The sequence below is a fragment of the Caretta caretta genome, chromosome 23, assembly GCF_965140235.1.
Source record: "Caretta caretta isolate rCarCar2 chromosome 23, rCarCar1.hap1, whole genome shotgun sequence".
Taxonomy (NCBI): Eukaryota; Metazoa; Chordata; order Testudines; family Cheloniidae; genus Caretta; species Caretta caretta.
In genome coordinates this window covers 8,639,463-8,652,721 of record NC_134228.1, presented here as the reverse complement: position 1 = coordinate 8,652,721, position 13,259 = coordinate 8,639,463, and the positions used below count along the sequence as shown (strand labels likewise).

The following is a 13,259-nucleotide window of genomic DNA, read 5'->3' as shown; positions in this document are numbered from 1 at the left end:
CTAATGAGCCTGAACCTGCCCATCTCCCCAGACTCAGCATAGTACAGGACTTGGGGGACACCTGCTGGCAAAGTGGCCTCAGTCCCCACCGTACAGGCAGGGGTCATTCAGCTGGTGATAGCCCTTCTCTCAAGCCCCCAAGCACCTGTGTGTCATGGCTGCCTGCAGGAGTTCAGGGCCAACAACTGCCTGGGGGGAGGCCTGGCTAGGCAGGGGCTCAAACCGGGGAGTGTCAGTTTGGATCCCCAGCTAGCCGTAGGGGTGCAACACGCCGGGAGGGGGGGGGGGGAAGAGATCAACTCCAGCTGGTTCATCATAAACCATGTCCCTGAGGCCTCAGTAGAAATGGGGATGTTCCCCTGGCAGTATGCAGGTGCGAAGGACTTGAGAGGGAGGTGGCAGACGTGTCTTTTTGATGGCGGTCCCTGAGCACACAGGGAGAGCAGGGGGCCAACGTCTGTTGGCAAATGTTTGTTGGCAAATGTCTGCGACTCACGGGCCCTGGGTGCACACACCCCTACAGAGGAACGTGTACAGGCCCAGCCCAGCCTGAAGAACACCAGCTCCTGTGTAAGGGAAGTCACCGTTTTTTTCACAAGAGCGGGAAACTGACGTTGCATAAGCCAGGAACTCCTGATGGGCACTTTCGTCCCTCCGGGAGACCAACCCATCTAGCAGAGAGAATGGAGGGACATAAAGGCTGAGCTGAAGCTAGATTCATGCTCTCCAGGATGCTGGGGTGCCCTCATGCTTGAGCTGAAGACGGCCTGGGGGTTCCCAGCATTGCCCTCCTGCCATTTCTCTCTGGGAGCCCTCGCCCTGCACCCTGGCCTGTGTGTTCTCAGGAGGCTGCGTGCTGCCAGGTGCACATCCCCAGTGCGGAGTCCCTGGATTAATGCCAGGGGACGGGGACTGGGACTCTGCTCCTGGCTCATTCCCAGGAAGCTGGGAGTGTGAGTGGTGGAGCTGCCGGCTCTTGGAACCTCCCTTCCCAGCACGGGGTTGTCTCTGGGGGAAGCCCACCCCAGGAGCTGACATTTGTTGGCCTCTTCCCCAGAGCGCTGGAGTCTCAGCCACTCCAGATCGGGGGGAGGGGCCAGCTGTGAATTGGGAGCCAGATCCGGGTTTAGATGTGAATCCGCTGGCGCGGCAGAGCTTTCAGATGTGGGGAGCCAGCTCCCGCCTGCGCCAGATCACAAAGTGCCACTTCAGCCAGCCGCCTGCCAGGCTCTGGCCGCACCCCGTGTGGACCTGCAGCTGGGCCCTCCACAGCTGGGTGCTGCTCCTCCTCCCTGCTGGCCAGCCGGCCGCAGCTCCTCAGCACCTGCCTGCTCAGCCCCACCTCAGCGCTCCTGCCTCCCCAATGTCCTCCCTGGTGCTGCGCCTGGCCCCCTGCACCTGGCCTGTCAGTGCCCAGCGGGGCCGGAGCCAAGCGCCCCCTGGAGCCATGTGTCAGGCCCTAAGTCCCTCCTGTGCCGGGCTCCCACCAATCCACAAGCCAGGAACAGGCCCGTGACTCCCGGAGCAAGTATTTCAGTCTCACAGCAGCAGCCTCGCTCCACCCACACCCCGGCCTCCTGAGTCCAGCTCCAACCCCGAGGCCTGACCACCTCCAGCACCTTCGCTGACACCATCACTTCCAGAGGGAATGGCACTGCGGTTGCCGGGGGAACAGGCATTCTCCAGCTGCCCGGAGCCATTGTTCCATTCACCAGGACAGTCCCGTTGGGGACCCTGGGGCATGGCCGCTAGGTAACTCGAGGGGATGGAAGACCACGAGTGGCGATGAAGCCCCCTCGCACTAGGCCCAGGTGTTCTTGGCCCCCCCTCCCACCTGGAGGCACTCGCAGCAGCTCTGCGTACTAGGCCCAAGTGTCCTTGGCCCCCCCGCCTGGAGGCACACACAGCAGTTATGCTGAGTATCTGCAACAATATGCTGCGGAATCAGACTGCCTGAAACTAAGCAAGGCCACACAGGGCAGATATGGAAGAACAATGCTGAATAAAGCAGCTTTATGTAGAGTTTAACAAATGATACAGAGAATCAGGGAACTAGCTGGGAACTGGATTGGCTGGCTATATGGATACTTGGGGCAGCTTGCTATTGGATAAGTATGCTGGGAAAAAGAATGTATAAAAGCCTGTGTAACTTCCTGCTCTGGGTACAGGATTTGAGATTCAAATCTCCCTGTACCTTTTTGAAGCTTCAAATAAACTTTTCTGCTTCTCCACCCCGTTGTGATTATTGGGTGTAGCACACCGGGTAACGAACCAACTTCAGCTGTTGTTTAGCCTCTTGGCACTGGGTGCCGGCAACAGCTTTTGGCATCCCTGGGTGGGCGACGAGGCTGCAATTTAGCCTTGTCCGGACCCCTCCTGGAGGTTGAGGATTCCGGCGAGAACCGACGCCCAGCACGCACCGGTGAGTTCATCGGGGGCCTCAGAGGAGACGCGATTTGATCGACCCCGGAGGGCACAATGGTGCAACGCACTCATATAGTGGAGAAGCAGTTGTGGACAGCGGTGAAGAACCGGTCCCTTAGACGTGGGGGAGGAGCAGCTGCAGGCCACGGTGAAGAACCGGTCCCTTGGATAAGGTAGGAACCTTTTAAAATCCGGATTATATGCTCTGTTGGAACCTGGGGACGCCCAGAGTTACCCTGTAGGTATGGGACAGGGACAGAGCTCAGAGGTTAGGGCACGGTGTACGCCCCTAGAGTGCATTCTAGCAAACTGGAAGGTATTTGGTGCAGATCCAATGACTAAGAGCCAATTAAAACGATTCTGTACAGTTGACTGGCCTCAATATCAACTAGAGGACCAGGAGTGGTGGCCACCAGGAGGGTCAATTAATTACAACACGATCCTCCAATTAGTTTTGTTTTGTCAGTGAATGGGTAAATGGAATGAATATTTGTATGCACAAGCATTTATGGCTTTTAGAAATAGAAAAGAGCTGTAATTCTGCAAAGTTGTAATTTGACTCCGACTGGTTCGGTAGTAGCTAATGTTAGTCCCCAGACCCCCACCCCCACTGTAATGGCAGAGCCGGTGTCCCCTTCGGCCCCCACATCCCCACCTTATAAGGGTAGGATGCCTCGGGTTACAGAGATTGTCCCCTCGGTGGTACTCTATCCTTTGCTTACCGAGACTGTTGTGGCTTGCCCAGGGGCAGACGGACGTCGGGCTACCACTCACGAAAGCTCATGCTCAAATAAATTGGTTAGTCTCTCAGGTGCCACAAGTACTCCTTTTCTTTTTGCAAATACAGACTAACACGGCTGTTCCTCTGAAAACTATGCAAGTTTACATCCATGTGCCATTCAATCCAATAGACTTAGCAGCTTTTAAAACACAGGCTGGGGAATTCTCAACGAACGCAAGCAGGTTTATTTCAGTCTTTGAGGGGTGCCTCCGTAGTCACAAGCCGATTGAGACGACTGTAATATCCTCCTGAGAACCCTGTTGTCTGAGGTGGAGAGGGATCAGGTTACAGCTAAGGCAAGGGGAGCATCAGCGTTCAAGCGAAAAAAAAAAAGAAAGGAAGCTATCTGTCAAGTTCCTCTCCAAGTAATTGTAAGCGGCTCAGGACATTTCTGGGTATGGCAGGCTTTTGCAGGATCTGGATCCCAGAGTTTGGACTGTGGGCTAAACCCCTGTACGACTGTGTAAAAGGAGCGGATCATGACCCCTTCTATTGGACTCCAAAGGCTGACAGGGCATTTAAATCCTGAAAAGAAAATTGATGGAAGCCCAGCTCTGGACCTGCCGGATCTCTCTAAGCCGTTTCAGTTGTATGTACATGAACGAAGGGGGGTGGCCCTAGGAGTGCTCACACAGCTGTTAGGAGCATGGAGACATCCCGTGGCTTATTTTTCTAAGCAATTGGATCAGGTTGCAAAGGGTTGGCCGGCGTGTTTACGGGCGGTCGCAGCTACTGCCCTCGTGCTTGAGGAAGCGGAGAAGCTAACATTGGGAGGGGTTATGCAAATCTATACTCCCCATATGGTCCAAGCCTTATTGGATGCAAAGGGAGGGCTTTGGCTCACCCAGGCTCAGATTGCTCGGTACCAGGCTAAGCTGTTAGAGAACTCTGAAGTCACCTTACAGCCTTGCCCCTCCCTTAACCCAGCCACCCTCTTGCCAGAAACAGAGGAACAGAAACATGACTGTTTAGAGATCATAGATGTCCAGTACTCCAGCCATCCGGATTTAAAGGATGTACCCCTCCCAAATGCAGATTATGAGTGGTACACTGATGGTAGCAGTACTGTAATAGATGGGCAAAGGAGGGCGGGTTATGCTGTTGTGACCCTCCATGATACTGTGGAAGCTGAAGGTTTGCCTGCTGGGACCTCTGCCCAGCTTGCCGAACTAATAGCCCTGACCCGTGCACTTGAACTGTCAAAAGGAAAGCGGGTCAACATTTTTACTGATTCAAAGTATGCTTTTGGTGTGCTGCATGCTCATGCTGGCCTATGGAAGCAAAGGGGAATGCTGACAGCCCAAGGCTCCCCAGTCAAGTACGGGCCCCAAATCCTCCGGCTCCTAGAAGCCGTACAACTCCCCTCAGAAGTGGCGGTGGTACACTGTAAAGCCCATCAAAGGGAGGATCAAGATGTGGCCAGAGGTAACGCCCAGGCAGATAGAGAGGCTAAGCATGCTGCCACCCTGCCATCCCCTCAGGCTGAGAACGCCCATATACATGCCCTTATCCCATCAGTAGGGGAGCTTCCAACCCCTCAGTACTCCGGGGAGGAGAGACAGCTAACTGACAAACTCAGTCTCCGGGAAAAGGAGGGATGGCTCCATTCCCCAGAAGGGAAAATCCTCTTACTAAAGGGCCTAATCCGGCCAGTGCTGCAGAAACTACATCAAACCACTCATGCTGGCAGGGAAGCACTTATCCAACTAATGGGAAAATACTTTATCACTTCCGGACTCCGACCCCTGGCTGCCCAGGTACAGGCGGACTGCTTAGTCTGCCAAAAGAATAACCCCCGACCGGGACATCCTGTGCCACCAGCTGCCCTAGAACCCACTCCGGGCCCTGGTCAAGTGTGGCAAATAGACTTTACCGAGTTTCCCCGGACCCAAGGGTTCAAATATCTCCTTGTTATAGTGGATCGGTTCAGCGGATGGCCAGAAGCCTTCCCATGCCGTAACTGCACTGTGGCCCTCAAGTTTATTAAGGAGATCATTCCTCGCTTTGGACTCCCCCTGTGGATGGAATCTGACAATGGGACACACTTCACGTCAAAAATCATTCAAAGCATCTCACATGCCTTACAGATCCCCTGGAAACTCCATACGCCCTGGAGACCGCAAGCCAGTGGTGTAGTGGAGCGTACCAATCAGACCCTTAAACGGCATCTCTCAAAAGTGTGCCAAGAAGCCTCACTGCGATGGCCTGATGCTTTGCCCCTCGTCCTACTCCGTATCCGCGTTCTCCCAAAGGGTAGATTAGGGCTCAGTCCCTTTGAAATTAGTTTGGAAGGGCATGGCCTATGAATGGCACCCCGGTTCTGTCAGGGGAATGGGAGTTGGGTAATGGTTTTTTGTCACAGTATATGTGTTTCCTGTCTGCTGTTCTCTTGTCTCTTCACAGGTATACCAAGGATTCCCAGCCTCTCCGCTTGGACTCTCCCGTCCACTCCTTACAGCCCGGTAACTCTGTGCTTGTTCGCACCTGGAAAGATGAGCCTCTCCAGGAAAAGTGGAAAGGACCCTATACCGTCCTGCTGATCTCCCACACAGCGGCAAAGATCGAGGGCCACAAGAACTGGATCCATCACTCTCGTCTGAAGGCAGTACCTGCCCCCTCGTCAGCAGAACAGTGGACTTTGTTTTGCTTGCGCACCATGTTGCTAATTTAACACACCAGACGATTGCTGGGTATGTGCTCCAACTCCACTATCCCCCAAAACGGGAATGCCCCTTGACATGCTGCCCTTGACCCTAGCAGAATTAGCCACCACCAAAGAGCAGGAAAGAACGGACTCACCGTTCTGGAACAAGACCTCTTTACAGCAAGCCACCTATCAGGACCAGGAGTATTCAGTTGCAGTACTCACTGAGGGAGTGTTATGTTTTACCGGAAACCAATCTGATCCCTATGGGCATCCTGTGGGAAAGAGCTCCTGTGTTATTACACAGTGGGCTGATGGGTATTGGATAAAGACCAAAAGGGGAAGCCAACAGTGTGGGTGTAATGGTTCCTCCCCTTTTAGGGAAACTCTTACAAATAATCGTACCACAAAAGAAAAGTTTGGAAATATAACTTGCCGTCCAGTTAATATCTCCAATGTAGCAAGCCAATGGTGGGTTTGTAGTGGTCTCTATGGCGAATGTAATTTGAACGGCACAATTAGAAATGCACCCACTTGTACCCAATCAAAAAAATAAGATGCCCCCTTAGGGGCATATAAATTGTTGAAAAAAGCCGCCAAAGCAGCCTTAAATATCCCAGGAATCCCCTTAAGAAACAGTCCTTACTGGGCCCTACAGGGTCACTATTTTGTATGTGGCCGAAAGGCTTACAAGGTGCTGCCAGCCAACTGGACAGGTAGCTGTTATATAGCTCATGGAGTTCCTCATCTTTCCATAACTGCCACACTGCCCAAAGGAAAGATTAGAAATGCCCGAGACACCTCTGTTGAGTCACGAGAAAAGACCCTGCGGCGACTGACTAAGGCATTGGAGGGCAAGATGAAGAATCCCCTCACAACCTAGAAGCTGGTAGGGTGCTCTGTACTGGGAATAGCGCCACAGTTTACCGGACCAGCCATGGCATGCATAGGCCGCTATACTATAAGGCTGCAGATGGTACTTGAGAAGGTGGCCTTAGAGTTAGAGGACTCGATTAGTGATTTAGGGTCAGCAGTAAAAACATTAAATAAAGAGGTACAGCAGCTCAGGACGTTTTCCCTCCAAAACAGGCTGGCTTTGGACTATCTCTTGGCATCCTAAGGAGGGGTTTGTGCCCTCGTCGTGCCCCGATGTTGTGTATATGTAAATGATAGCAGTTATGAGATCTATGAAAAGGTGGTACAGGCTGAGGCCCATGCCTGAGCCGGAGCACAGGTTGCCAATACTGCCCCAGAGAACGATTGGTTGCAAACCTTGTTTTCAGGCTGGGGTTTGTCGTCTTGGCTTGGTGGTTTATTTAGCCTGCTATTGAAAATTCTCTTTCCTGTATTGCTTGTATTACTGGTATTATGCTGTGCGGTATCATGTGTCAGGGCCCTTTTGCAAACGTTAATAAGTCATTCTCTTCAGGGCTATCACAAAGTGCTTATGCAAAGTCATATTGTAAAGAAATAAGTAGCCCAAGTGAGAAAACTCAGAGCCAAGGCTGTTGAGTGTTCTCAAAGAGGGGAGTTGTTGGGGACACTGGGGTATGGCCGCTAGGTAACTCGAGGGGATGGAAGACCACGAGTGGCGATGAAGCCCCCTCGCACTAGGCCCAGGTGTCCTTGGCCCCCCCTCCCACCTGGAGGCACTCGCAGCAGCTCTGCGTACTAGGCCCAAGTGTCCTTGGCCCCCCCGCCTGGAGGCACACACAGCAGTTATGCTGAGAATCTGCAACAGTATGTTGCAGAGTCAGACTGCCTGAAACTAAGCAAGGCCAAACAGGGGAGATATGGAAGAACAATGCTGAATAAAGCAGCTTTATGTAGAGTTTAACAAATGATACAGAGAATCAGGGAACTAGCTGGGAACTGGATTGGCTGGCTATATGGATACTTGGGGCAGCTTGCTATTGGATAAGTATGTTGGGAAAAAGAATGTATAAAAGCCTGTGTAACTTCCTGCTCTGGGTACAGGATTTGAGATTCAAATCTCCCTGTACCTATTTGAAGCTTCAAATAAACTTTTCTGCTTCTCCACCCCATTGTGATTACTGGGTGTAGCACACCAGGAAACGAACCACTCAAGCTGTTGTTCAGCCTCTCGGCACTGGGTGCCAGCAACAGCCTGATGCCAGGACAGTCCCCCTGAGCTCTGGAGAGGACTAGAGGTGCCTCAGGACACCTGCCGTGCAGCTGCTGGAGAGTCAGCAGGAGACATTGGGTGAGGACTGGAGCCCCCCAGGGAAGAGGCCATTCAGGAGACCCAGCATGGGGGAATCAGGCCTGGGATTCTCTGCAGCGGCTGATCCCACACAGCCTTGGAGAGAGGAGCTGCGAAACCCCCACAAAGCGCTGCCCCGGCACAGAGCTCTGTAGCACTGGGACCCCGTACGCGTGAGCCGCAATCCAGCAGGGCCTTGCGCCAGCCCGACCCTCTCCTATTGCCCCGCTCTGGGAGGCCAGAGCACAGTTCACAATTTAGCACTGACCAGCTGCAAGGATCCTGGCGGGCCCTGGTATGGTTGGAGCAGCATTTTCAATGTTGGGGAAAAGCGAGATCTGTGCAATAGGCAACGCAGCTCCATCTGGGCACCAGCCAGCTCCTGTGCCCCAGAGAGCTCCCACTGAACCAGGGACGAAGGGGGCAGGAGGTGGAAAGAGAAGGTGCCATCCTGGCACCCAGGAGACCCATGTTCATTTCCCAGCTCTGCCACAGATGCTCTGTTTGTCTTCGAGCAAGTCCCTTATTCTCTCTCTGCAGTGGTTCCCTGTCTGTACAGTGGGGGTAGCAGCCAGGCCCTGCCCTGAAGGGGGCAGATAGAATAAATGCAATCGAGGTTGGGCAGTGCTCGGATGCCAGGGGGATGAGGGCCGGGATGGTGCCTAAGACAGACCGAAAGCAAGGGGGAGCTACAGAGCCGGTGGTGAGAGGGGTTTGGCCTTTGACAATCTGCTCTGAGTGCCTGGGCTGCCAGACCCCAGGCAGCCACTGGCATTGCCAGATCTCCCTGATATACACTGCTGCTGCTCTCCCTGCTTCTAGGAGTCACTGCCTCTCCCCGGGCCGAGAACCCCGCAGCAATCATCTCCTGGGGCTGCCGTGGCTCTGAGCGTTAGCAAGGCCTGGGACACAGTACGGGGACGGGGGAGGGGGGGCTGCTATTAAAGCAGCTTCTGCGTCATTGCAGCGGTGGGAGAGGAAGCAGAGAGGGGACCGTTTTCCATCCCGTGGCCAAAGCACCCGGCAGCTTGGGAAAGTGGAAAGAACCGCTCGGGTGGGCTGGGAGCCGGGGGTGCGGAGAGTTCATGAATCCCCATTCTGCACTGTCACGAGAAGGAGGAACCGGGATGGAAGTGATCCTCCCACTCGGGGATCCAGAGACCCCCTGGCTCCAATAGCATGGACGCAGGGAGGGGCTCTGGCCTGGGGTCTGCAGGAGCTGGGACTAGAGGAGCCCAGAGGTCCCTTCCGGCCTAACGTCTGTGACTGTGGGGAGCGGTGTTGGATCATATTAAAGAAGTTCTGTATTAAAATCACAAATGAGTTTGATTCCCAATAGTTTAAAGTCCAGGGTAATACTAATTAAAAGGTCTCTTGGTTTTTGGTGCTGTTTCTCTCCCTCTATGTGTGAAACCTGCAAGCTGCTAATTGTGTTAGTACATTCTAAGACAGAGTCTGTTCTCAAAGCAATTCACAGAGAGAGAGACTCAAAGCAATACTCGAACAACAGAAACAGCACCCAGAGACTCCCCGCCCTTTTGTTGTATTAACAATTGTGATTAAAATAGAGATAGAGGATGTATGTGGATGGATGCTTGGTGTGGATAATAACTGAATGATCAGGGAGGTGCCAGCCTAAGAATCCAGTGTCCATCGGCTGAAGAAGGCGTCAAGTGGAAATAACCAGAGGACCCCCCGGAGGGCAGACTGGAATCCACCCAACAGCCTCAAGAATGGGAGAACCAAAGAACAAGATAACATCTAGCAGCTCGGAGCCCTCAGGAATGTGCTATCTGCTGATTGATTCAGCAACAGCATGATGAAGCAATTCCCATAGACTGGCATAGGAAGAAATTCCTATAAAAATAGACTCTAAAAAGTGAGAACTTTGGGGTCTGATTCTGCAAACCAACTTCCAGGAGCATCAGATGAGCATCTGACAAGGCCCTGCTCCCTCCTCATGTCCAGGCCACCTGGCCAGTGGCTTGGCATGAGCAACTCTAAGGCTGGTAACTATGATAACAACCCTGCAGAACCTGTGTGTGTGTGTTTGTATGAATGAATGTGTGAATAAATATGAGATTGAATGGAATGTTATAGCTATAACTAAGTGCTTACTATGATTCTTTCTGTATTCACAATAAATGTGGTATTTTGCCTTTTTCCCTTTCATGAGATCCTGTTGGTTTTTATTTTATTGGTATAACAGCGGAAGGTCCCTCCCATGACCCCAGTGGGGAAGGAAAGGCTCTAAAGCCTTGGCGAGGCCAGAGCAAGTCTGGGCTGGGGCATCCCATGGCTGGGGAGTCAGACATTGGCTGGTCTGTGACTCGCCTGCCCATTGTGACACGCCCCTGCTGGCTGGCACAGCCTCATCCCCTCACTGCCAGGCTTGGCTCTGGCAGAGCGAGAGCTGGCAGGTGCCCCTGGGGAACGCTGAGCCAGCAGATCCAGCTCCGCCACCGGCAGCAGAAAGTGGGTGGCCCATTTACGCGCAGGCTTCTGCCCACTCCTGACTCCAGGTAGGAGAATCTTCTATTGCCCACCTCTGCTTTTTCATTGCATCGCCAACCACACCGAGCCTTCCCCGAGCTCCTGGCTGGGTGGCACACGTCTGCCAAGTGCCCCGCTGCCGGCCGTCTAGCCTGGTGCCAGTGAGGAAGTGGGCAGCGGCATGCGCACAGGAGGGAGCCCGGGGCGGCTCGACAAAAGGGGTCGCACCAGTCGAGCCCGGAGGGGACGGAGACAAGGAGGAGGGTTTGGCAGGGCTGGTGGCACGGCACGGGAAGGCGGCACAGGTGGTTAGATGAGGCATTGGGCTGGGACCCAGGAGAGCTGTGTTCAGTTCCCAGCTCCTCTGTAAGTCTTCTGCATGAGATCAGATGAGTCCCCGCCGCTCTGGGCCTCAGCTAACGAGGGAGAGCACGTCTCTGCTCTGCGGAGGGGGGGTTGAGAGCCTAAATACCACAACACCCGTGTGCTAAACCACTGGCATGATGGGGCCAGGTAAGTGCCCAGACACTGAGGTTGCCGGGGGAACAGGCATTCTCCAGTTGCCTGGAGCCATTGTTCCATTCACCAGGACAGTCCAATGCCAGGACAGTCCCCCTGAGCTCTGGAGAGGACTAGAGGTGCCTTAGGACTCCTGCCGTGCAGCTGCTGCAGAGTCAGCAGGAAACACTGGGTGAGGAATGGAGCCCCCCAGGGCAGGGGCCATTCAGGAGACCCAGCGTGGGGGGAATCAGGCCTGGGATTCTCTGCAGCGGCTGATCCCACACAGCCTTGGAGAGAGGAGCTGCGAAACCCCCAGAAAGCGCTGCCCCGGCACAGACCTCTGTAGCACTGGGACCCCGTATGCGTGAGCCGCAATCCAGTAGGGCCTTGGGCCAGCCCCACCCTCTCCCATTGCCCCGCTCTGGGAGGCCAGGGCACAGTTCACAATTTAGCACGGACCAGCTGCAAGGATCCTGGCGGGCCCTGGTATGGTTGGAGCCGCATTTTCAATGTTGGGGAAAAGCGAGATCTGTGCAATAGGCAATGTAGCTCCATCTGGGCACCAGCCAGCTCCTGTGCCCCAGAGAGCTCCCACAGCTCCCACTGAACCAGGGACGAAGGGGGCAGGAGGTTGAAAGAGAAGGTGCCATCCTGGAACCCAGGAGACCCATGTTCATTTCCCAGCTCTGCCACAGATGCTCTGTTTGTCTTTGAGCAAGTCCCTTCTTCCCTCTGTGCTGTAGTTCCCTGTCTGTGCAGTGGGGGTAGCTCCCAGACCCTGCCCTGAAGGGGGCAGTTAGAATAAATGCAATGGGCAGTGCTCGGATGCCAGGGGGATGAGGGCCAGGATGGTGCCTAAGACAGACCGAAAGCAAGGGGGAGCTACAGAGCCAGTGGTGAGAGGGGTTTGGCCTTTGACAATCTGCTCTGAGTGCCTGGGGTGCCAGACCCCAGGCAGCCACTGGCATTGCCAGATCTCCCTGATCTACGGTGCTGCTGCTTTCCCTGCTTCTAGGAGTCACTGCCTCCCCCTGGCCGAGACCCCCGTGTCACGGAGTCCCCGGGCGACGCTCTGGAACTGCTCCCTACGAAGTCAGTCAGGACTCTGGGGAAGTCTCCTTTCTGTGAACAGCCTGTCTGCAGGGCAAAGAGCTCACACAGCTTCCACCTTCCTGGGTCTGACCTTTGAGCATTCAGCATCCTCTGCTCCTCCGTGAGCTTCCCACAGCGAGCCCGCCCAGGCAGGCTCCTGGGGAAGCCGGAGGGTCCTGCACCCCAGCTCCGCAGTCAGACGTGACTCTCAGCCAGCCAGTAAAACAGAAGGTTTATTAGATGACAGGAACATGGTCTAACACAGAGCATGTAGGTGCAGAGAACAGGACCCCTCAGCTGAGTCCATTTTGGGAGGTAGTGAGCCAGACAACCACGTCTGTACTTCACTCCATGTCCCCAGCCAGCCTCAACTGAAACTCTCTCCAGCCCCTCCTCCTCTGGGCTTTGTCCCTTTCCCGGGCCAGGAGGTCACCTGATTCCTTTTTTCTCCAACCCTTTTAGCTCTCACCTTGTAGGGGGGAAGGGCCAGGCCATCAGCACCCAGGAAATAGGGTGTCGGCCATTCTCTGTGTCCAGACCCCTGCACATACCTGCCCTCTAGGGCTCTGCAATAATCATACACCCTTACCCCACCACCTAGATACTTAAGAACTGCATAGGGGAAACTGAGGCACCCCCACACTATTCAGAGGAAACATTAAGAACAGTCCCACTTCGTCACATGCCACAGCAATCATCTCCTGGGGCTGTCATGGCACTGAGCATTAGCAAGGTCTGAGACTCAGTTGGGCGGGGGGAGGGGGCTACTATTAAAGCAGCTTCTGCGTCGTTGCAGCGGTGGGAGAGGAAGCAGAGATGGGACCATTTTACACCCTATGGCCAAAGCACCCGGCAGCTTGGGAAAGTGGAAAGAGCCTCCCATGTGGGCTGGGAGCTATGGGTGGGGAGAGTTCATGAATCCCCGTTCTGCACTGTCACGAGAAGGAGGAACCGGGATGGAACTGATTCTCCCACTCGGGGATCCAGAGACCCCCTGGCTCCAATAGCATGGATGCAGGGAGGGGCTCTGGCCTGGGGTCTGCAGGAGCTGGGACTAGAGGAGCCCAGCGGTCCCTTCCGGCCTAACGTCTGTGACTGTG

General features: G+C 54.4%; 1 protein-coding gene and 1 long non-coding RNA gene across 2 annotated transcripts; both read left to right on the top strand.

Annotated features, from left to right (window-relative positions):
- Positions 1-974: 974 nt before the first annotated feature.
- On the top strand, positions 975-7,889 carry LOC142069851 (uncharacterized). The gene is made up of 2 exons (XR_012665817.1): positions 975-2,597; positions 5,609-7,889. It is a non-coding gene; the product is annotated as an uncharacterized LOC142069851 (long non-coding RNA).
- LOC142069850 (uncharacterized) lies at positions 3,633-7,889 on the top strand. The gene has a single exon (XM_075122423.1). It carries the CDS (start codon positions 3,685-3,687, stop codon positions 5,509-5,511), a length of 1,827 nt encoding a protein of 608 aa, XP_074978524.1. The 5' UTR covers positions 3,633-3,684; the 3' UTR covers positions 5,512-7,889.
- Positions 7,890-13,259: the final 5,370 nt, after the last annotated feature.

Coding starts and splice junctions, on each gene's coding strand:
- LOC142069850 (XM_075122423.1), top strand. CDS start 3,685: ATGACCCCTTCTATTGGACTCCAAAGGCTGACAGGGCATTTAAATCCT.